Source organism: Salmo trutta, chromosome 18, assembly GCF_901001165.1.
Source record: "Salmo trutta chromosome 18, fSalTru1.1, whole genome shotgun sequence".
In the NCBI taxonomy this organism is placed as follows: Eukaryota; Metazoa; Chordata; class Actinopteri; order Salmoniformes; family Salmonidae; genus Salmo; species Salmo trutta.
The window spans coordinates 45,907,365-45,932,178 of NC_042974.1; the positions used below are offsets into that span (position 1 = coordinate 45,907,365).

General features: G+C 42.8%; 1 protein-coding gene across 3 annotated transcripts in view; it reads left to right on the forward strand.

The window, feature by feature from the left end:
• ccar1 (cell division cycle and apoptosis regulator 1) overlaps nucleotides 1–22,551 on the forward strand; it is a 38,381-nt gene extending 15,830 nt beyond the window's left edge. For all 3 annotated transcript variants that reach the window (XM_029698775.1, XM_029698776.1, XM_029698777.1), the window contains 14 exons: nucleotides 82–307; nucleotides 467–580; nucleotides 715–881; nucleotides 1,675–1,885; nucleotides 3,200–3,283; nucleotides 5,190–5,378; nucleotides 5,608–5,799; nucleotides 8,670–8,921; nucleotides 10,360–10,504; nucleotides 10,708–10,943; nucleotides 14,939–15,059; nucleotides 15,291–15,491; nucleotides 18,291–18,496; nucleotides 20,930–22,551. In XM_029698775.1, coding sequence (XP_029554635.1) covers nucleotides 82–307; nucleotides 467–580; nucleotides 715–881; nucleotides 1,675–1,885; nucleotides 3,200–3,283; nucleotides 5,190–5,378; nucleotides 5,608–5,799; nucleotides 8,670–8,921; nucleotides 10,360–10,504; nucleotides 10,708–10,943; nucleotides 14,939–15,059; nucleotides 15,291–15,491; nucleotides 18,291–18,496; nucleotides 20,930–20,992 — 2,407 coding nt within the window. In that variant the 3' untranslated portion in view covers nucleotides 20,993–22,551. The remainder of the gene's footprint in view (nucleotides 1–81; nucleotides 308–466; nucleotides 581–714; nucleotides 882–1,674; nucleotides 1,886–3,199; nucleotides 3,284–5,189; nucleotides 5,379–5,607; nucleotides 5,800–8,669; nucleotides 8,922–10,359; nucleotides 10,505–10,707; nucleotides 10,944–14,938; nucleotides 15,060–15,290; nucleotides 15,492–18,290; nucleotides 18,497–20,929) is intronic.
• The last annotated feature ends 2,263 nt before the right edge of the window (nucleotides 22,552–24,814 follow it).

Below are 24,814 nucleotides of genomic sequence, written 5' to 3' on the forward strand. Positions count from 1 at the left end.
GAAGCAGGTTCTAGGTGCTTTGCTAGAACCGTTTGTAGTGACTACATTTGGTAGAACTGTACTATTTTCTCTCCCCCCCAGTTCTAACTGTGACATGATGGAGCTGAGGAGACGCTATCAGAGCCTGTACATCCCCAGTGACTTCTTTGATGCTGTGTTCACCTGGGTGGATGGCTTCCCACTGCAACGGCCCTTCCAGTTCGGCAACTACTGTAACTTCCACATCATGCACAAGGAGGTGGACTCTCTTGTCAAGAACACTGCGGTGCTGGACCCTCCCGATGCCAACCACACATACAGTGCTAAGGTACGGTATACACACAGACAGGTTGCATGCGCATGTACATACATCTGTACAGCACTATGTTGTGATACATACACACACACACCTACTAATACCACATACAGCGCTAAGGTATTCCACACACACCCTCAACTGTCCTGTCTGTTGTAATGCATTTAATAGGTGATGTTGCTGGCCAACCCCAGTCTAGAAGAGCTCTACCATAAGTCCTGTGCTCTGGCTGAGGACCCTCAAGAACTCAGAGACTCCTTCCAGCACCCCGCCCGCCTCATCAAGGTCAGTTAGGTGTCAACCAATCAGGTGTTTTTCCCTAGCCTGGCGTGCAGTATGTCTAAGTTATAGAGTAGCATGGCTTAGGCTTGTTTTTGACCTCTTGTTTGTCTCCCTTTCGGTCTCTCTCCGTCGCTCAGTTCCTGGTGGGGATGCGGGGTAAGGACGAGGCCATGGCCATCGGGGGCCACTGGTCCCCCTCCCTGGATGGAGCGGAGCCTGAGAAGGACCCGGCCGTGCTCATAAAGACAGCCATACGCTGTTGTAAGGCCCTCACAGGCATAGACCTGAGTCTCTGCACTCAGTGGTAAGTCCCGCTCTTTTCTCAACCTCCTTTCTCTCTTTTCTATCGCTGTCTTTTCTCTGTCTATAACTAGGCCAGTGGTAGTATTATAAAAATTGGAAAGGCGACAATCCATGATGCATGGTTTTGTTAACTCCCAACGATTAATATATAGCTTTTTTTGTTGGTTTTTGGACATTAATGACTGATTCTGTCATTTGATTTGCCTCTTAATTATTTTTTGTTTTCTAATGTCTTTGGCTACCATATGACGCCGTCCTGCTTCTATCTATCTTTGTATATCTATGTTGTGGATGAATGAATGCATTGATTTTTGTGGCTCGAAGCGCAGTCTCCCGGACCAGAAGACACCACCATTACTTTTCGTGTTTTAAATGTTTCCTTTTCATTCTGTTAAATATCTTACATATTTAACTTCTTGCTTTCACTGTCCTGTCCTCTGATTCTGTGTGTTCTCTCACAAACTCTCCCGTCCGTGAGGTCGTAAGATACACAAACACAGAAATACTGAGCTTTGATTGACTGAAGGCGAGGGTTGAGACGGGTTTGGGTGTTACCAGGCTTGATGTTTTGTCAAAACAAAAAATAGCCGCTGTTATCCCTGAAAACCAATGGACAACCAATGGAGAGCTGCAGACTGGGTTCCATGCTAATGTTGTGTGTTGGGGGGGATACTGTAACAAGTTCAAAAGTCATTGGGGGGTAATGTAGCCTAGGCTAGCCCTAGCCCTGTTTTTGAGAGTTGTGTCCCTGACCCCAATGTTTCTTTCCAATGCGCCTTCTTCCTTTGCGACAGGTATCGTTTTGCAGAGATTCGCTATCATCGCCCTGAGGAGACTCACAAGGGGCGGACAGTGCCCGCACATGTGGAGACAGTGGTTTTGTTTCTTCCGGATGTTTGGCATTGTCTTCCTACCCGCTCAGAGTGGGAAGGGCTGTCGCGGGGACTTCGGGAGCAGCTGGCTGAGAAGCTGTCCGCGGAGCGGAAGGAGGCTGACGGAGAACAGGCACTGAACCGCTAATCCCTCTTCTCATTTCCCCCGCTTCTCACAGGAAGAACACAGCCACAGGATATTCACTAGACATAACCACCCCAGATACACACACTACATTATGTTATACAAATCTAAACACACACAGAGGGCAAACCAGATATCACCATCATCGCAGGCAGGATATTGAACTACCTGGTCCCCTTTAGGTTCAGTTCCTCTCACTGGTCCCCCCCTCTCCTACCGTCCTGCTACCTGGTCCTACCCACTCCGTTCCCTTCCCTACACCCCCACCTGCCCTCACACTCAGCAGACACAGTGGACGGAGACTAGGTCTTATCTGAATGACAATGCCGCAACTGGCCAATCAGCTTCCAGCTTTATAAATGACTCAAAATTGGGTACTAAACTGGATATAACCTAATTTTAATTGGCTTTATTTGCTTGTGCCAAAATCACAATGAATAAAAAATTAACCCGCTTGCAATTTTGGCTGCTTGTATGAGGGGAGGATAAAATGACATTATTTGATTATTTGCTTGGGACCGCTGAGGATTCTAAAAGAGAACGCTGGAACCTGCAGAGCCAGTTGCATTGGCATGTGTTTGTTCTAGATTTTGTTTAATATTTTTTTATATATATTTTTTTCTTCAGTTCAATATCTGCTGAACTTGAAAAGAGAGGAAAAAACCCTTCCTTAAGTTCTGTCTGTCATCTGTTCCTGTTTTGATTGGACTGTATCTAGAGCTTGGTTTGTTCCAGGGCAGTTGTTTGGACAGATGGTTTTCTATGATCTTCTAGAACCTAAACAGAACCAAAAGAATGCAGAATCCTGAACTACCCAAATCAGAATCTCTGCCAGACTAGGATGGCTAGCTAGGGAACCTACATACAGACAGTTGGCATACACACTGAGTTTGGCAACACAAGCTTTGAGTTGAACCTGATGTACCTACCACTACACAGATACAGACCACACCCCCTTTGGAACCCACTGTCATTGATTTACCTTTTTGTGTTCCACAGAACGTGATTGATTGGCCGCTGGGGATGGGGGGCGGGGAATTGGTTTTCCGTGATAAAGGTTTTATATTAAAAAGCTAGAGGGCGTCCCTGTGTTACCTACTACCCACCCTGCAGTAGCAGAGGACTACTTTATCATCCCAGAGCAACTCACTAGGACCAGAGAAACTATCAGACACATGATGTGAAGGATCACCTTTTGTTTTTTCACTATTTAAAACAACAGGAGAATGACTGTTTTAATGGTTTTCTGTCCCTCTTTCTTTTTCTTTCTCTCTATCTCGGTTGGACGTTTCTTTCTCAAAGGAGGAAGAGGAGAAGGATGAAGAAGATTCGAAGGAGGTGACCACCCCGACACACTGGACTAAGCTTGATCCGAAATCAATGAAGGTAGTATTCGACAGTTGATAGTTGAATAGCCTATACTTGAGAAATGACTGAATATTACTCAGTACAAAGTTAAGTTACTTCGACTTTTAAAGCCACTTAGCAGATATACTTTTATTCAGAGATTTAGAGTACAGTGAGTGCATAGCCTACATTTTTAGTATGTGTATGTGATGCAGGATTTGAACCCACAACCTTGGCATTGCTAGCGAGTCAAGATACTGTTCTTCTGACGTGCTATTAGCTGTTTTGGTTCAGGTGGTTCCCCACATCTATACCTGGCGTCATCTGGAACTGTGCAACTTAACAACAATCCTAACCAAAAAATTGCAGGGGGTGAAATGGTCTGGGATAGGGGAGGATTCAGGGTCCCCCTGGATAATTTTATTTAGAAGGACTGAGAAGCTCAGTTCTGGCTTTTTAAAGGACATTCTACTAGAAAATGATACCGAAAGAATCTAAAATATAATTTCCACCTCCAGAAATGAGCCCAATAACATAATGGTAAAATTATTTAAACATATTGGCCCTTCAGGGGTCACAGAAAGGGAAAGATAAAACGCAGAAAAAAAATCTTATAAACGCAGATCTAAAATTCTTCTTATTGTACATTCTGTTCGGCTTCAGTCAGCGTTCACTCCAAATCAGAATGTAAAATTACACATTTTGTGCTTCAGTTGCACTTCTCCACTCAGATGAAATATCTTTGCTCTCTTCATTGGATCACCAGACAGCGCTCTGACTGCTGTGTAGGCTACTTTTCTCCGGTACTTTCCTTCCGTATAGTTTTTCTCCGGTAGCAAGTTAAAATGCAAGATTGACTTCAAGCGAAACATTAGGAAATGTAGCTGGGTACATTCTTTCTATGATAAACATTAGAAATATGATGGCCATGCATCGTTTTTGCAAAACAAATACCTTGCTTTTTCATTGTAAGCTAATTTACTTGTGTGGCTGCTAGCCAAATAGCGTTGCGCTTCTGTTGTCATCTGATAAACGATTTTCTGCCGAATGTATTGCACTAATGTATTTTGGGTGAAGAAAAACTATAGTCGCACGCCCCTTATCACTACATTGAAGCAAAACACCACTGTTGACTTTCAATATAACACGCAGGTTAAATGGTTTTGAAAATGCAGGTTTCTGAAAGCTAATGCGACCCCTGGACCAGGCATAACATACATGATACAAATCATCATATCATTATGCCAGGTAGGTTAAGTTTATTTTGCCATTTGGAAAGTTTTATGGGAAAGCCTTTTAGAAATTATGTAGGCCATCATTGTAAATAAGAATTTGTTCTTAAACTGACTTCCCTAGTTAAACAAATGTAAAAACCTAAGTGGTAGACACGGGCATTCCCATGCCGTTACGTCTTCAGAAAGTTGCAAGAAATACACATCACTGATGCTTTGGATTGAACGAATCTGCGTGCACTTTTTTCTCTAGGGCACTCGGAAAGAATTGCACAGTTAAACCTAGCATTACAATTGTTCTCTGGGTGATTTATTTTTGTGGGGGTCGCACTGGTGCTCCCAAAATAAAATGTCAGGTCACACAGCAAAATTTCTAGTCTCGACCAAAATTGTCACACTTTAGAGCCCTGATCACAAGTCATGTCAATGCATTCTTGTCTGTAGCACCTCAGCAGGGCTAGCATTTTGGTAGTTTACTAGTGCACTTATATTTTGTTATGTATTGTGTGTCTCATTCCAGCATTCCTGTATTGATGTGTAGTAAAGTGGTACAGAAAAGGCAGCTGACGCAATCCATTTGTTCAGCATCAAATACATTTAAAAAAATAAACAATCTGTGGGAGCTTCCTATTTTGAATCACATTGTATACCCAATCCATCCTAAATGTGTAACAAAATAATTATAAATGATGAACTGACCACCTCTCCTGTAGGTGAATGACCTGCGCAAAGAGCTAGAGTCACGCTCCCTGAGCTCTAAGGGGTTAAAGTCCCAGCTGATCGCACGCCTCACCAAGCAGTTGAAAGTGGAGGAGCAGGTAGAGGAGGCCAAGGAGCCTGAGAAACCACAGAGCCAGGTCCCTGAGGAGGAGGAGCCTCAACACATGGAGGAAGACAGAGAGGTACAGTACAGGAGGCTAGGGTACTTACGACTAAGATACTGCTAGGACACTTGTGTCTACTGTACTAACACCAAAGCTGGACAGAGGTATGCTTTTAGTGCATTTAGCTATAGTTAGCACAATGACAAACAGCATCACCAGGGATGGCTTACTTGAATGGGTCCACTGATTTCTTGTTTCTGATTATCCATCTCTTCATCCCATCTCTCTCTGACTGTCTGTCCATCAGGAGGAGGAGAGGAAGAAGCAGGAGGAGTTGGAGCGCCAGCGCAGAGAGAAGCGGTACGTTCTGCCAGACGAGCCTACCATCGTAGTTCACCCCAACTGGGCGGCCAAGAACGGCAAGTTTGACTGCAGCGTCATGTCTCTGAGCGTGCTACTGGACTACAGGGTGGAGGACAACAAGGAACACTCCTTCGAGGTGAGGCAACAGTCACACACACAAACACTTTCAGAGGACATTCAGGACACACACACAAAGTCTCAGGACACTCAGTGAACACGAGCACACACACACGTATTAGCAGCAGCTGCACTGAGTATTGGTATCTCCCAGTCATACACTGAATTTTACACCCCGTTCACGAAAATGGTTTGCTCCTACAGACATTGAGTCACTGGCTGTGGCTTGCTATATAAAGCAGGCATACGGGCATCGAGGCATTCGGTTACTGTTCGATTGTTTAGAATCTACAAAACGGGTGACGCCGTTTTGTATCTCAAACGCCATTTCAGTATCTCAGAAACCGTCTGCCTCCTGGGATTTTCACGCACAACATTGTCTGGGGTTTTAAAGAAAATGGTACTACAAGCAAAAAACATCCAGTCAGCGATAATGTTCCCTCTAAGCTGCGTTCAGGCGCACAGCTCCCCTCGGACTGCCGCACAGAAGAAATATCAGCCTCCCCAGAGAAGCACGAGATTGAACTTCACTCAACTTTCTAGAGTTTTCCCCTTTAGTTAACACTATCAAGAACGGCATTTCAGAAAGCACCACTCGTCGGTCCTTGTGGTGTAATGGTGTGGGGAATGTTTTTCTGGCACACGTTAGGTCCCTTGATACCAATTGAGCAACGTTTGAACACCACACCTTGTAGAATCCATGCCCCGAGGAATTCAGGCTGTTATCAAATTGTATTTGTCACATCCGCCGAATTCAACAGGTGTAGACCTTACCGTGAAATGCTTACTTACCTTAACCAACAATGCAGTTCAAGAAAGAGTTAAAATATATATTAAATAAACGAAAAAATTAAATAACAATAACGAGGCTATACACAGGGGGTACCGAGTCAATGTGCGGGGATACAGGTTAGTCGAGGTAATTTGTACATGTAGGTAGGGGTGAGGTGACTACATAGATAATAAACAGCGAGTAGCAACAGTCTAAAAACAAAGGGGGGGGGGGGGGGTGGTGTGTGTCAATGTAAATAGTCTGGTGGCCATTTTATTAATTGTTCAGCAGTTTTATGGCTTGGGGGTAGAAGCTGTTAAGGAGCCTTTTGGACCTAGACTTGGCGCTCCGGTACCGCTTGCCGTGCGATAGCAGAGAGAACAGCAGTTGCCATACCAGCCGGTGATGCAACCGGTCAGGATGCTCTCGATGGTGCAGCTGTAGAACTTTTGGAGTATCTGGGGACCCATGCCAAATCTTTTCAGTCTCCTGCGGGGATTAACGTGTTGTTCAGCCCTCTTCACGACTGTCTTGGTGTGTTTGGAACATGATAGTTTGTTGGTGATATAGACACCAAGGAACTTAACTCTCGACCCGCTCCACTTCAGCCTAGTCTATGTTAATGGGGGCCTGTTCGGCCCTCCTTTTCCTGTAGTCCACGATCAGCTCCTTTGTCTTGCTCACATTGAGGGAGAGGAGGTTGTCCTGGCACCACACTGCCAGGTCTCTGACCTCCCCCCTACAGGCTGTTTCATCATTGTCGGTGATCAGGCCTACCACTTTTTTTGTGTTGTCAGCAAACTTAATTATGGTGTTAGAGTCGTGCTTGGCCACGCAATCATGGGTGAACAGGGAATACAGGAGGGGACTAAGTGGTCCCGTGTGACTCAATTGGTCGAGCATGGTGTTTGCAACGCCAGGGTTGTGGGTTCGATTCCCACAGGGGACCAGTACGAAAAAAAGAATAAAAAATAAATAAATGTATGAAATGTATGCATTCACTACTGTAAGTCGCTCTGGATAAGAGCGTCTGCTAAATGACTAAAATGTCAAATGTAAAAAGTACACACCCCTAAGGGTCCCAAGTGTTGTGGATCAGCGTGGCAGATGTGTTGTTGCCTACCCTTACCACCTGGGTGCTTCCTGTCAGGAAGTCCAGGATCCAGTTGCAGAGGGAGGTGTTTAGTCCCAGGGTCCTTAGCTTAGTGATGAGCTTCGTGGGCACTATGGTGTTGAACGCTGAGCTGTAGTCAATGAACAGCATTCTCACATAGGTGTTCCTTTTGTCCAGGTGGGAAAGGGTAGTGTGGAGTGCGATTTGAGATTGCGTCATCTGTGGATCTGTTGGGGCTGTATGCAAATTGGAGTGGGTCTAGGGTTTGCAGATAACGGTGTTGATGTGAGTAATGACCAGCTTTTCAGCTAGCCAAAATTTCATGGCTACCGACGTGAGTGCTACGGGGCGGTAGTCATTTAGACAGGTTACCTTCGCTTTCTTGGGCACAGGGACGATGGTGGTCTGCTTAAAATATCAGGGAGAGGTTGAAAATGTCAGTGAAGACACCCGCCAGCTAGTCAGCACATGCTCTGAGTACACGTCCTGGTAATCCGTCTGGCCCTGCGGCCTTGAATGTTGACATGTTTAAAGGTCTTATTCGCAGCGGCTACGGAGCGCGTGATCACTAATTTTGGGGGTAAAGGGGTGTCCGACCCGGTACTAGATGGGTGTACCTGATCAACTGGCCACTGAGTGTATACGTATGTACACCGGAAGAATGTACACAATATATGCTAACAATGATATGTACAGCAGTAGATATATTAGTGAGCTATGTCAAGAATCCAGTATATAAATAAATATGTGGTGTGTACAAACAGTATAACTAAAATACAAAATACAGAGTGTGTGTTTTGAGTATTAGGTGTGTGTGTGCATCACCTGATATACGGCTAGGGATGGCTGTTCAACTGATGGCATGGTAATCAAAGCTGTTTTTAGTCTCGGTCTTGGTACTGATGCACCTGTACTGTCTCCGTCTGCCAGAAGGTAGCCCAGTGACGTCCTTAATAAGATTTGCATCAAAAGGTATCGTGTCTCTGTCTCCTCTTCTCTCCAGGTGTCTCTGTTTGCGGAGCTGTTTAACGAGATGCTACAGAGAGACTTTGGCTACAGGATTTTCAAGGCCCTGGCCTCTGTGCCTTGCAAGGACGACAAGAAAGACAAGAAGGAGAAAGCCAAGAAAGAGGCAGAGAAGAAAGAGGCGGAAAAAAAGGAGGCAGAGAAGAAAGCAGATGTGAAGAAAGTAAAAGAAGAGGAGAACGGAGAGCCGGTGACAAAGAAGGCAAAAGAGGAGGAACCGGAGAAGAAGGTAAGTGGTTCATAGCTCTCGAGAGTGAATTGTATTTATAGTGTTTTCAGAAGGTATTCATACACCTTCCTTGACTTATTCCCCATTTTATTGTTACAGCCTGAATTCAATTAATTTTTCCTCACCCATCTACACACAATACACCAAAGTGAAAACATGTTTTTAGAAATGTTTGATTACAGCTGTGTCTTTCTGGGTAAGACTCTTAAGAGCTTTCCACACCTGGATTGTGCAACATTTTCCCATTATTCATTGCTAGACAACCATTTTCAGGTCTTGCCATAGATTTTCAAGCAGATTTAAGTCAAAACTGTAACTCAGCCACACGGGAACATTCACAGTCTTCTTGGTAAGCAACTCCAGTGTAGATTTGGGCTTGTTAATATCTCAGTGTCTGGTGGGAAGCAGACTGAACCAGGTTTTCCTCTAGGATTTTCCTTGTGCTTGGCTCCATTCTGGTTCTTTTGTATCGTCAAAAACTCCTCAGTCCTTAACGATTACAAGCATGCCCATAACATGATGCAGCCACCACTATGCTTGAAGATATGGGGCGTGGTACTTGGTAATGTTGTATTGGATTTACCCCAACCATAAGATTTTGTATTCAGGACAAAAAGTAAATTGCTTTGCCACAGTTTCTGTACAGACTTCCTTTTTTTCACTTGATCCATCCTCAGTTTTCTCCTATCACTGCCATTAAACTCTGTAACTGTTTTAAAGTCACCAATGGCCTCATGGTGAAATCCCTGAGAGGTTTCCTTCCTTCCGGCAACTGAGTTAGGAAGGATGCCTGTATCTTTGTAGTGACTGGGTGTATTGATACACCATACAAAGTGTAATTAATAACTTCACCATGCTCAAAGAGATATTCGATGTATGCTTCTTTTTTTAATGACCAATAAGGTGCCCTTATTTGCGAGGCATTGGAAAACCTCCCTGGTCTTTGATTGAATCTGTATTTGAAAGTCACTGCTCGACTGAGAGACCTTACAGATCATTTACAGTGTGGGTTACAGAGACGAGGTAGTTATTTAAAAAATCATGTTAAACACTATTATTGCACACAGAGTGAGTCCATGCATCTTATTATGTGGCTTGTTAAGTACATTTTTACTCCTGAACTTATTTAGGCTTGCCATAACAAAGGGGTTGAATACGTATTGACTCAAGACATTTGAGCTCAAGACATTTGTATTTTTTTATTTTGGAAAAACATAATTCCACTTTGACATTATGGGGTATTTTGTGTAGACCAGGGACACCATATTTAATCAGACTGTAACACAACAAAATGTGGAAAAAGTCAATGGGTGGTGTGAATATTTTCTGAAGGCACTATACATACAAAGTTTGCTCCGTGATGTAAAGGAAGTGCTCGGTTTTTCAAACAGCCTGCTAGTTCTAAGTTGTGCCTATGGCATGTATTTTCCAAACCCAGGAGGAGGGGGAGAAGGAGGAGGAGAAAGTGCTGAAGGAGGATTCTATAGATGCGGAAGAGAAGGAAGAGGATGAGAGCAGCAACACTAATGCTGAGGAGTACGACCCTCTGGAGGCCGAAGATGCTGATGACGATGATGATGATGGTACATACAATGCAATGCGCCTGTCCGGGTTCATTATGCGCCTGTGTCCCGGACACAGATTAGCACTAGTTCTGGATTAAAAAACATGCTCAAGAGAATCTCTATAACAAACCCTAGAAGTGTTAAGAAATGATTCCCTGTACGTTTCACACAACTTCACCAGTACAAATCTGACTGACGGACTTCTGTCCATTCTTTCTCAGATAAAGACGATGAGGACTCTAACGGCAGGGACAGGAGAGACGACCGCAGCAGCAGAGACGACAGGAAGTCCAAAGAGCGGTCCTCTAAAGACAAGGAGAAGAAGCAGATGGTGACGTACAACAAGGACCTGCTTATGGCCTTTGTCTACTTTGACCAGAGCCACTGTGGCTACCTGCTGGAGAAGGACCTGGAGGACATCATGTACACACTGGGGTTACATCTGTCTAGAGCCCAGGTATATACACACACACTGCAGTTACATCTGTCTAGAGCCCAGGTATATATATATACACACTGGGGTTACATCTGTCTAGAGCCCAGGTATATATATATATATATATACACACTGGGGTTACATCTGTCTAGAGCCCAGGTATATATATATATATACACACACTGGGGTTACATCTGTCTAGAGCCCAGGTATATACACACACACTGCAGTTACATCTGTCTAGAGCCCAGGTATATACACACACACTGCAGTTACATCTGTCTAGAGCCCAGGTATATATATATACACACTGGGGTTACATCTGTCTAGAGCCCAGGTATATACACACACTGCAGTTACATCTGTCTAGAGCCCAGGTATATACATACACACTGGGGTTACATCTGTCTAGAGCCCAGGTATATATATACACACTGGGGTTACATCTGTCTAGAGCCCAGGTATATACACACACACTGGGGTTACATCTGTCTAGAGCCCAGGTATATATATATATACACACACACTGGGGTTACATCTGTCTAGAGCCCAGGTATATACACACACACTGGGGTTACATCTGTCTAGAGCCCAGGTATATACACACACACTGGGGTTACATCTGTCTAGAGCCCAGGTATATACACACACACTGGGGTTACATCTGTCTAGAGCCCAGGTATATACACACACACTGCGGTTACATCTGTCTAGAGCCCAGGTATATATATACACACACTGCAGTTACATCTGTCTAGAGCCCAGGTATATACACACACACTGGGGTTACATCTGTCTAGAGCCCAGGTATATACACACACACTGGGGTTACATCTGTCTAGAGCCCAGGTATATACACACACACTGGTTACATCTGTCTAGAGCCCAGGTATATATATATACACACTGCGGTTACATCTGTCTAGAGCCCAGGTATATACACACACACTGGGGTTACATCTGTCTAGAGCCCAGGTATATACACACACACTGGGGTTACATCTGTCTAGAGCCCAGGTATATACACACACACTGCGGTTACATCTGTCTAGAGCCCAGGTATATATATACACACACTGCAGTTACATCTGTCTAGAGCCCAGGTATATACACACACACTGGGGTTACATCTGTCTAGAGCCCAGGTATATACACACACACTGGGGTTACATCTGTCTAGAGCCCAGGTATATACACACACACTGCGGTTACATCTGTCTAGAGCCCAGGTATATATATACACACACTGCAGTTACATCTGTCTAGAGCCCAGGTATATACACACACACTGGGGTTACATCTGTCTAGAGCCCAGGTATATACACACACACTGGGGTTACATCTGTCTAGAGCCCAGGTATATACACACACACTGGTTACATCTGTCTAGAGCCCAGGTATATATATATACACACTGCGGTTACATCTGTCTAGAGCCCAGGTATATACACACACACTGGGGTTACATCTGTCTAGAGCCCAGGTATATACACACACACTGGGGTTACATCTGTCTAGAGCCCAGGTATATACACACACACTGCGGTTACATCTGTCTAGAGCCCAGGTATATACACACACTGCAGTTACATCTGTCTAGAGCCCAGGTATATACACACACACTGGGGTTACATCTGTCTAGAGCCCAGGTATATACATACACACTGGGGTTACATCTGTCTAGAGCCCAGGTATATATATATACACACTGGGGTTACATCTGTCTAGAGCCCAGGTGTATATATATATATATACACACTGGGGTTACATCTGTCTAGAGCCCAGGTATATATATATACACACTGGGGTTACATCTGTCTAGAGCCCAGGTATATATATATACACACTGGGGCTACATCTGTCTAGAGCCCAGGTATATATACACTGCTCAAAAAAATAAAGGGAACACTAAAATAACACATCCTAGATCTGAATGAATGAAATAATCTTATTAAATACTTTTTTCTTTACATAGATGAATGTGCTGACAACAAAATCACACAAAAATAATCAATGGAAATCCAATTTATCAACCCATGGAGGTCTGGATTTGGAGTCACACTCAAAATTAAAGTGGAAAACCACACTACAGGCTGATCCAACTTTGATGTAATGTCATTAAAACAAGTCAAAATGAGGCTCAGTAGTGTGTGTGGCCTCCACGTGCCTGTATGACCTCCCTACAACGCCTGGGCATGCTCCTGATGAGGTGGCGGATGGTCTCCTGAGGAATCTCCTCCCAGATCTGGACTAAAGCATCCGCCAACTCCTGGACAGTCTGTGGTGCAACGTGGCGTTGGTGGATGGAGCGAGACATGATGTCCCAGATGTGCTCAATTGGATTCAGGTCTGGGGAATGGGCGGGCCAGTCCATAGCATCAATGCCTTCCTCTTGCAGGAACTGCTGACACACTCCAGCCACATGAGGTCTAGCATTGTCTTGCATTAGGAGGAACCCAGGGCCAACCGCACCAGCATATGGTCTCACAAGGGGTCTGAGGATCTCATCTCGGTACCTAATGGCAGTCAGGCTACCTCTGGCGAGCACATAGAGGGCTGTGCGGCCCCCCAAAGAAATGCCACCCCACACCATGACTGACCCACCGCCAAACCGGTCATGCTGGAGGATGTTGCAGGCAGCAGAACGTTCTCCACGGCGTCTCCAGACTCTGTCGCGTCTGTCACATGTGCTCAGTGTGAACCTGCTTTCATCTGTGAAGAGCACAGGGCGCCAGTGGCGAATTTTCCAATCTTGGTGTTCTCTGGCAAATGCCAAACGTCCTGCACGGTGTTGGGCTGTAAGCACAACCCCCACCTGTGGACGTCGAGCCCTCATACAACCCTCATGGAGTCTGTTTCTGACCGTTTGAGCAGACAAATGCACATTTGTGGCCTGCTGGAGGTCATTTTGCAGGGCTCTGGCAGTGCTCCTCCTGCTCCTCCTTGCACAAAGGCGGAGGTAGCGGTCCTGCTGCTGGGTTGTTGCCCTCCTACGGCCTCCTCCACGTCTCCTGATGTACTGGCCTGTCTCCTGGTAGCGCCTCCATGCTCTGGACACTACGCTGACAGACACAGCAAACCTTCTTGCCACAGCTCGCATTGATGTGCCATCCTGGATGAGCTGCACTACCTGAGCCACTTGTGTGGGTTGTAGACTCCGTCTCATGCTACCACTAGAGTGAAAGCACCGCCAGCATTCAAAAGTGACCAAAACATCAGCCAGGAAGCATAGGAACTGAGAAGTGGTCTGTGGTCACCACCTGCAGAACCACTCCTTTATTGGGGATGTCTTGCTAATTGCCTATAATTTCCACCTGTTGTCTATTCCATTTGCACAACAGCATGTGAAATTTATTGTCAATCAGTGTTGCTTCCTAAGTGGACAGTTTGATTTCACAGAAGTGTGATTGACTTGGAGTTACATGGTGTTGTTTAAGTGTTCCCTTTATTTTTTTGAGCAGTATATATATATATATATACACACACACACACACACTGGGGTTACATCTGTCTAGAGCCCAGGTGTATATACACACACATTGTGGTTATATCTGTCCAGAGCCCAGGTATATACACACACACTGGGGTTACATCTGTCTAGAGCCCAGGTATATACACACACACACACACACACATTGGGGTTACATCTGTCCAGAGCCCAGGTATACACACACACACACACACACATACACACACTGGGGTTACATGTGTCTAGAGCCCAGGTATATAGACACACACTGGGGTTACATCTGTCTAGAGCCCAGGTATATATATTCACACACACACTGGGGTTACATCTGTCTAGAGCCCAGGTATATGTATATATATATATATATATATATACACACACACACACACTGGGGTTACATCTGTCTAGAGCCCAGGTATATATACACACACACACACTGGGGCTTGAGCTCAAGGTTACACACGCCTGCCCTGCTATTTTTATATTCGTCACAATATATGTGATTGTTGATTTGTTAATACTTTTCATAATGTTGTTTCCTTTGCAGGTAAAGAAGTTGTTGAACAAGCCGGTGGTGAGAGAGTCGTGTTACTACCGTAAACTGACGGACGCAGCTAAAGACGAGGCTGCTCCTTCCTTCAGTGAACCCCTGCTAGACAACCTGCTAGGTGAGGGAAGGAGACCCGACACTGGAATGGGTTGTTCATTTTCTCTTTTTAAAGCTTCACTAAGGTGGATCAGAATGATCCATTCCTTCACCAATGCTTTCTGTGAATATCCAACATCCTAGTTAGAACTGACCTAATGTGGTTTATTTTTGAGTCTGACACTCTCTCTCTACTCTCTGTCCCTCCCTCTGCCTTTCCTCCTTGATCACCACCTCTCTCCTCCCTCCTCAGGTAACCGTGCCTTGCTGCCCATGCTTGTGTCTTGTGGCCAGACAGCGCCAGTGGAGGCTAGTGAGTCCGGAGGAAGCAGCAGTCTGATAGTGTATAATGGAGCCATGGTGGACGTGGGCAGCATCATGCAGAAACTGGACAAGAGTGAGAAGGCCAGGGAGGAGATTGAGCAGAAACTCATGGTGCAGGACTCCAAGATGGGTAAGAGACAAGTCACCTCAACAGATTTACTCAATTCTCTTCATGGCCATTGGGACATAGGCCAGTATGAGCTCCCTCTACTTACTATCCTTGGCATCATTCTGGGCCTCGCTCCAAGAGAGACATTACTTCTCTTTTCTGATCATTGTTAAACTCAGACTGGCTTTTTTAGGTCTTCAAAGGTCTTTTAAGCTCAGATGGCTTTGACACAATGCTATCATAATTCTACGGCCTGATGGCATTAGAATTGCCCCTTGTGGGAGGAAAGAAATATCCTATGTATTTTTAATACCTGCAATTGGTGAATGAACTTCAACTGGAAAAAAGTCTAATTTAATAGAATGTATTCCTGAGTGTCTAACTTCTTGGGGCTATGTGGGACGTTAGCGTGCCACCCGTGGCGCACCCTATCAACAGCAGGTGCATTTCAAGAGCGGCAAATTTGAAACCAAATAAATGTCAAAATTCAAATTTCTCAAACATACAACTAACTTACCCTTTGAAAGATAAACATCTCCTTAATCTAACCACGTTGTCCGATTTCAAAAAGGTTTTACGGGGAAAGCATAAAGTTAGGTTATGTTAGGAGAGTACATTGACAATAGCTGTGTGTAATGTATTGTCGATTCAAAGACAGGCGTCACCAAAACCATAAAATCAGCTAAAATTATGCACTAACCTTTTACAATCTCCATCAGATGACACTCCTAGGACATTATGTTAGACAATGCATGCATTTTTAGTTCTATCAAGTTCATATTTATATCTAAAAACAGCGTTTTACTATGGCGTTGATGTTCAGGAAATCGTTTCCCTCCAATACCGGCAGTCAAGTCATGACAACAAAATAATTAATTAATATTAGAAAACATTGGTAAAATATTATATTGTCATTCAAAGAATTATAGATTTACATCTCTTGAACGCAATCGACTTGCCAGATTTAAAATTAACCTTACTGGGAAATCACACTTTGCAATAATCTGAGCACTGCGCCCAGAAAAATACGCATTGCGATACAGACTAACCGCCATGTTGGAGAGATCTAAAATCGAAAATACTATGTAAATAATCCATTACCTTTGATTCTCTTCATCAGATGTCACTTCCAAAGAATCCCAGGTCCATAACGAATGTAGTTTTGTTCAAAAAAGCTCATCATTTATGTCCAAAAAGCTCCGTGTTGTTAGCACATGATCTAAGCCAGCCGGACTTCACTTCACGAACGGAAAAAATATATTTACGTTCGTTCAAACATGTCAAACGTTGTATCGCATAAATCATTAGGGCCTTTTTTAACCAGAACATGAATAAAATTCAAGGCGGACGATTGGGATCTCTTTTAAAACGTTTCGGAACGAGAGTACCCACCATCAACTCGCGCGCCAGGGGTCTAATCGGCCAAGTCTCTTATTCGGTCAGATCTCACAGTATAAGACTCAAATCACTTTGTAAAGGCTGGTGACATCTAGTGGAAGCCATAGGAAGTGCCAAAACATTCCTCAGCCCCTTTGTTTTTCAATGGCATAGGCTCAAAGTCAATTCAACACATCAGGTATCCACTTCCTGTCAGAATCTGTCTCAGGGTTTTGCCTGCCAAATGAGTTCTGTTATACTCACAGACACCATTCAAACAGTTTTAGAAACTTTAGGGTGTTTTCTATCCATATATAATAATAATAATAATATGCATATTCTAGTTACTGGGAAGGATTAGTAACCAGATTAAATCGGGTACATTTTTTTATCCAGCCGTGAAAATACTGCCCCCTATACCCTAACAGGCTAAACCTGTGTATGTATGTTGTTGTTGTTGTCTAAACCTGTATGTTGTTGTTGTCTAAACCTGTATGTTGTTGTTGTTGTCTAAACCTGTATGTTGTTGTTGTTGTTGTTGTTGTTGTTGTTGGTTGTTGTTGTTGTCTAAACCTGTATGATGTTGTTGTCTAAACCTGTATGTTGTTGTTGTTGTTGTCTAAACCTGTATGTTGTTGTTGTCTAAACCTGTATGTTGTTGTTGTTGTTGTCTAAACCTGTATGTTGTTGTTGTTGTCTAAACCTGTATGTTGTTGTTGTCTAAACCTGTATGTTGTTGTTGTCTAAACCTGTATGTTGTTGTTGTTGTTGTCTAAACCTGTATGTTGTTGTCTAAACCTGTATGTTGTTGTTGTTGTTGTCTAAACCTGTATGTTGTTGTTGTTGTTGTTTAAACCTGTATGTTGTTGTTGTTGTCTAAACCTGCATGTTGTTGTTGTCTAAACCTGTATGTTGTTGTTGTCTAAACCTGTATGTTGTTGTTGTTGTTGTCTAAACCTGTATGATGATGTTGTTGTTGTCTAAACCTGTATGTTGTTGTTGTCTAAACCTGTATGTTGTTGTCTAAACCTGTATGTTGTTGTCTAAACCTGTATGTTGTTGTTGTTGTTGTTGTTGTTGTCTAAACCTGTATGTTGTTGTTCATGTCTAAACCTGTATGTTGTTGTCTAAACCTGTATGTTGTTGTTGTCTAAACCTGTATGTTGTTGTTGTTGTCTAAACCTGTATGTTGTTGTTGTTGTTGTTTAAACCTGTATGTTGTTGTTGTTGTCTAAACCTGTATGTTGTTGTTGTCTAAACCTGTATGTTGTTGTTGTCTAAACCTGTATGTTGTTGTTGTCTAAACCTGTATGTTGTTGTTGTCTAAACCTGTATGTTGTTGTTGTTGTTGTTGTCTAAACCTGTATGTTGTTGTTGTTGTTGTCTAAACCTGTATGTTGTTGTTGTCTAAACCTGTATGTTGTTGTTGTTGTTGTTTTCCAGCCGAGGACAACAAGCAAATCCTCCAGCTGGTATCAGCTAACCGAGCCCTGTCTAAAGATTTGGAGGAGGTGAAGGGAACTCTGGGCCAGACGGAGAACAACTTCAGAGCTACGGCGGAAGAGAAGACTGTCTACCAGGACCAGCTCAGCAAGACACTCAACAACCTGGGCAACACCATTAAGGAACTTCAGGGAGTCCTCAAGAAGGTACAATTGATTGATTGATGTATTGGTAGACATGAGTTGGTTTTAATTGGTGATAATCATGGATTTCCATTAGGTCTTGAAGAAAGCACCTTACAACTGCTGGTGGATTGGGTTAGTTGTTAACCTCTCTGGCGCATGTGGGACGAACTCGTCCCACCTACGTAACAGCCACTGAAATCCAGTGGCGCGATTTTTGAATCTTTAGAAATACTATTACTTCAATTTCTCAAACATATGACTATTTTACAGCTATTTAAAGACAAGAATCTCGTTAATCTAACCCCACTGTCCGATTTCAAAAAGGCTTTACAACGAAAGCAAAACATTAGATTATGTCAGCAGAGTGCCCAGCCAGAAATAATCAGACACCCATTTTTCAAGCTAGCATATCATGTCATATAAACCCAAACCACAGCTAAATGCAGCACTAACCTTTTATGATCTTCATCAGATGACACACCTAGGACATTGTGTTATACAATACATGCATGTCTGTTCAATCAAGTTCATATTTATATCAAAAAACAGCTTTTTACATTAGCATGTGACGTTCAGAAAAAGCATAACCCCCGCAAACTTCCGGGGAATTTACTAACAGTTTGCTAAATTACTCACGATAAACGTTCACAAAAAGCATAACAATTATTTTAAGAATTATAGATACATTACTCCTCTATGCACTCGATATGTCCGATTTTAAAATAGCTTTTCGGATGAAGCACATTTTGCAATAATCTAAGTACATAGCCCGGCATCACAGGGCTAGCTATTTAGATACCCACCCAGGTCAGCCTCCACCAAAATCACATTTCCTATAAGAAAAATGTTCTTACCTTGCTTGTTCTTCGTCAGAATACACTGCCAGGACTTCTACTTCAATAACAAATGTTGGTTTGGTCCCAAATAATCCATCGTTATATCCAAACAGCGACGTTTTGTTCGTGAGTTCTAGACACTATCAGAATGCTTCATCACGGTCTCGAGCATGGCGCATTGGCGTGACAAAAATGTCTAAATATTCCATTACCGTACTTCGAAGCATGTCAACCGCTGTTTAAAACCAATTTTTATGCCATTTATCTCGTAGATAAGTGATAATATTCCGACCGGGAATATGCATTGAGCCTAAACAGCCGAATTAAATTTCTCCTCAGGAGCGAATCGTGCACGCGCCTCATTCAAAGGTCCTCTGAGCCGCCACTTGCCAAAGCCGATAATGTGTTTCAGCCTGAGGCTCCCTCGTCAACCTTCAGTTATTTCCCGGGTTCTGAGAGCCTATCGGAGCCCTGGGAATTGTCACGTTACAGCTAAGATCCTTACTTTTCAATAAACAGATGCAAGACGCACGACTCCTTGTCAGACAGGGTACTTCCTGCTTGAAACCTTGTCAGGTTTTTGCCTGCCATAGGAGTTCTGTTATACTCACAGACACCATTCAAACAGTTTTAGAAAATTCAGAGTGTTTTCTATCCAAACCTGAACAATAATATGCATATTCTAGCTTCTGAGTTGGTGTAGGAGGCAGTTAAAAATGGGCACATATTTTTTCCAAAATTCTCAATACTGCCCCCTATCCCAAACAGGTTAATGGGAGATTTGCATGAAACTTTAAGTTATGTTTAATAATCTTAAAGTTTAGGATTTGTACAGTAATCATCCCAAACCAACTGTGATAAGAAAGAAATGTACTTGTCCTACAACAAGACAAATGGGATGTGGCGCCTTGAAAGCGCCTCGGTTATGGCATGTTTGTTTGTCTGAAAAGATGCACAATGACTTTTTAAATGCCGCCAAGAAACCTTCTCTGGAGATAGTTAAGAAGCGCCACTGAACAGACATTTAACTTGTCTCAAAAGGCTGCTTCTGTAGCGGGACTAATGGCCATCACTAGGCAAACAGATCTGTCAATCAAATGACCTGGAGCTGCCTGCGCTCTGCCTGCCTGCACACAGACCCCTCGCTCCTAAAAAAAGTACTTTGAAGTTTGTTAAATACAATGACTTACCAATACATTTAGTCTAAAGAAAACACATCTATCTACCTTGCCATAAAGAAACAGCAGAAAAGCAACACAACAACCCATCAATCAGCAACGTTTATTGTTGTCAGGGAAACAATACCGAACATTCTATGCCGGAGCAGAATTCTACTGGCTGAAAAGGTAGACGCTTCTGATGCGGCACTTTAAAAAAGAAAGTTGTCTGAAAGGTTATCAAACAGCCGCTATCGACCCGTTACTGTAGTGGCGTCCTATGTATGAAGAGGGTATATGTTACATAATGCATTCATAAGCAGTACAGCTATAACGTGACACATACGCCTAAAATACTGTTCATAAAGAACTCATTAGTTTTCAGAATGCCGCCAAACATTGTTCTATTTTTGTATGTTGAAATTAACTAAAGAATTCCTGTCTTGTTTCTCCAATTCCAGGAGGTTCCCTCAGAAGCCGCAGCTGACCAAAAATCCCAAACAACTAATGGTTCAGACGAATGAAAGAACAAGTTATGTAATCGGACACACTTCTTACAAATCCTGTACATATTGACTAAAAGCAAGTTTCATTTTGGGTCTGTAGTAGCTGTTTTCTCTCTCATGGCCATAAATAGATTGGCATTTTGTGATAGATTGGCATTTTGTGGTAGATTCCCAAATGGCACCCTATTCCCTATATAGTGTACTACTTTTGAACAGGACACATTGGGCTCTGGTCAAAAGTAGTGCGCTATGTAGGGAATAGGGTAGCATTTGGGACATAAAGTTCACTTAATTAGTTCTAATGTTTTTAAGTGACCTCACTGTTTCCACCTGAAAATAACATGTTCATTTCATTGGTTTGAAATCAGTTAGTTTGATTCTCGGGTTATTATGATGCGTTCTAATTGTGAAACTATTAATAACTGATATTTTGTTCAAAATTGTGTTAATTTCATTGAGAAGTGCTTCTTGGCTTACGGTATACATTTTTAATTTTTGTAGCTGCCTCCATTGCTCATGATAATTGTAATGTTTTGTTTTTAGTCTGCATTGGTTTACTCGTTCATAGCCCTGCCCAAATAGTAACACAACATTGATGCCAGTATGTGTGAGTAGTACTTTATATCAGATCATTCTAATTAGCAATAATGGTGTTATTTATGTTCAAGTGAATTCATTAAAAAAATATATATTTAAAATAAATAAACAATGATATTTAGAGGGGAGGGATGAGGACATTGAAGAAGATATGTTTTTGACGAGTCAACAGAATGACTATAACATGTTCCTCCTCTTCTCCCTGACAGCTGATCAATTAAGTAATTGATCATTTTGTATTTCCTCGTCCTACTAATCTGTGTAACTGACTAGACTGACTGCCACTGTTTTGAGACATGGGTTGTGTTCATTAGGGAACACTAACAAAGTAACGGAACATGAAAAGTTGTGATTCTTATTGGACACGTTCAGATAGTACCTCCCCATTTTGGCCAGTTTGCTTCCGTTTGGTGACCAATGAATACAACAGTAGTATAGCATGCATCTCCTTATGAGAAACCTCAGTCTCTTGAGGCCTCTTCCAGTACCAAGCTTGTTTGAGCCCAGGAGTTGTGAGACCATGGTAGTCAGTCAGCCAGGTGGTCTATGTTACATCTATCCAGGGTGGGATTGTTTAGCATTGAGTTGTTTGTTTATTGAAAGGGAAGTAAATGCAAAGCCAAACCATAAGCTGAATGTCTCAACTAACATCAAAGGAACCGGAGCCCTAGGTCTCGTCCTGCCTTTTGAACACAGATAGAATGGTTGTGATTCTAGACTAAAACAACATGAGAATGCTACTGGAGTTCTGTTGTAGAATTATGGATGTTCTAGAAGTAATGTTTTCTGTTCTGGGGTTGTAGAACTGTGTGAGGAGTTATGATTCTGTCCCTCAGTGGTTGGGCACCAGGTGTGATGGTGTATGTATGCATTTCTGGATGAGAGGCTAACTTGAGACATGAGCCCAAAGCATATCATTTTTCTATTGAAAATGTACTGTATGGCTGTCCTGTGCAGAATTAAAGGAGTCCATTTTAACATTTTGTCTGATTTGCTTTTTTGTCCTGTATTTTAGACGTTTTGTATGTAAAATAAAATGTGTACAGTATATTTTGGTTAACATTGATATTGAAATGCTTATTGCAATGAAAGATATGGAAAATGCTTATTGGAGAGCAATTTATTCAAAATATTATGTGTAAAAATCTGTGTTACGGGAAGTAGAATTTAGAAAGACATAATAGAATGACAACCACCAGAGGGCATTGTAGGTTCTTTTGACGGTTTCAACACATCTGAAGTCTGCGTTGTTTTGGTGTGTGTTCCTCCTGGTGATGTATTGTTGCTAGTCAGTTTTTGTCCCCGGCAGCTTCACACCATTCACACCATTCCCATAAAACAAACAATGTTGTAGTGGTAAGAAAATTGGTGGTGGTAGAAAAACTAACGTTCACTATACTGCAATGCAGTTTTCTGCAAAAGATGGGTAAACTACGTTTACCCTCCACTGCGTGCACACACACACACACACACACACACACACACACACACACACACACACACACACACACACACACACACAGAGGGAAGCCTTAATAATGGATGTGATGGGAAGGAAGGTCTTCTTTCCTTCCACATTCCAAAACATAACTCAGACAAATTATTGTATGTTCCCTAAAAGTGATAAAACAAAACATTCATGTCTCTGTGTATTGAGCTTGTTCTCGTTCACATTATGTGCCTCTTACTCCCTATGAATGTGGGTGTTTGCTTCAGAGAAAATGAACTAGAGGTGACATTAAAGAGGGTACAGATCAAAGGTTGTGGCCAGAGGTCAGCTCACTGGGAAGCCAGTGTGACATTTCTAAACTTCTCTGTCTACCTTTCACAAAAGGTCACCTCAAACTCCTCAGGTATTTTACATTTCAGGGGTCCATGGTTCACTTTCGTCTCATATTTACGCATTCAGATGGTCAATATTTCAAAAAAGTATCTTTGTACTTACTGTGAAAGCTCATTGTATAAGGGATTTTACCCGGTGTTTCCCTAATGGTGGTGTTATGATATGGGGGGGAAGGTTAGTGTTATGACAGACAAACACACTACCATGATACACTTACACACTCCATCCCCAGGTGGCAGCAGCAACCGGGTCTAGCTGCTGAGCCAGGCCTTTATTGACACAGGTGGTGATCTTCCTTCAGTGTCCCAGCAGGCATAGCTGTGAGGCTGCTGGTTTTGTTTGGTGGCCATGAGGCCTTTCATTGTTTTTTGTCTTTGTTAATTTTTTTGTCTTTGTTATTTTGGGCATGCCTTTGTATTTATTTTATTTATGTATGTATGTATATATGTATATATATTTGTTTTGTTACCATCTGAACAAATAATAAACTGCTTGTACTGGCTGATCAAGAGGTCAAGAAGAAGCCAGCCCTGGACCTAAGGTAAGATGGCTGTCTCCTGTAAACATATTTTCAACACCTAGTCACACATGCTTATTTCCCACATTTATGCACACATCAAATCAGGTTACAGACCATGTAAGTTAACTAACAAACGTTGTACAACGTTAGCTAGGCATAAGACTCCTAGACCTAATGAGTGCAGCAAAATCAGCAGGTTAGTAACAGTTTTGTAACAGTGGGAAGGGATCACTGGTGGTAGGTTTCAGCTGACTCCTTTTGAGTCACAGATCAAGAAATAGTTGTATTTCTTACATGGTGGGTCACAAGAAGAAAGACAAGTTTGTGTGAACTTCTAACTTTACATTTTGTTGACAGCTCTCTATATGTAATTTCCTAGGGAACAGTCAGAGGAACTACATTATGACTATCCTAAATCCTGCGTTCGTCTGTCTGTGTTGTGAAATCAGACCCCTGCCAGAGAGATTGATGCAGGTAACCTCACTCTGACTGAGACAGGGCCTTTGGGGCCTCCTCCCCTCTCTCCTCTTTAACCCAGTGAATCAAATGGTCACACACACACACGCTAGACAGGGTTGGTGTTTTTAGGGTGGGGTCGGGTTGTGTTTATAAAGGGAGAGTTTTGGGAAGTAACGGATCAAGTTGCAATTCTTTCTCCCTTGATCTGGTTATGGTGTTACACTGGTGCCATTAATGGTTGGATATAGTCAGAACGTGCTTTTAAAAAGTTAGACCTCTCACTTGCAGGTGTTGATCTCTGATCTGCTTATCATTACCCTCTCTATTGTCTCCTCTGTTCAGCTCAGTCTGAGTTCCTATAGATGTGTATAGTAACTACCTATAGGGGTTGATGGCCATCTTGTAGTGTAGCTGTGTAGAG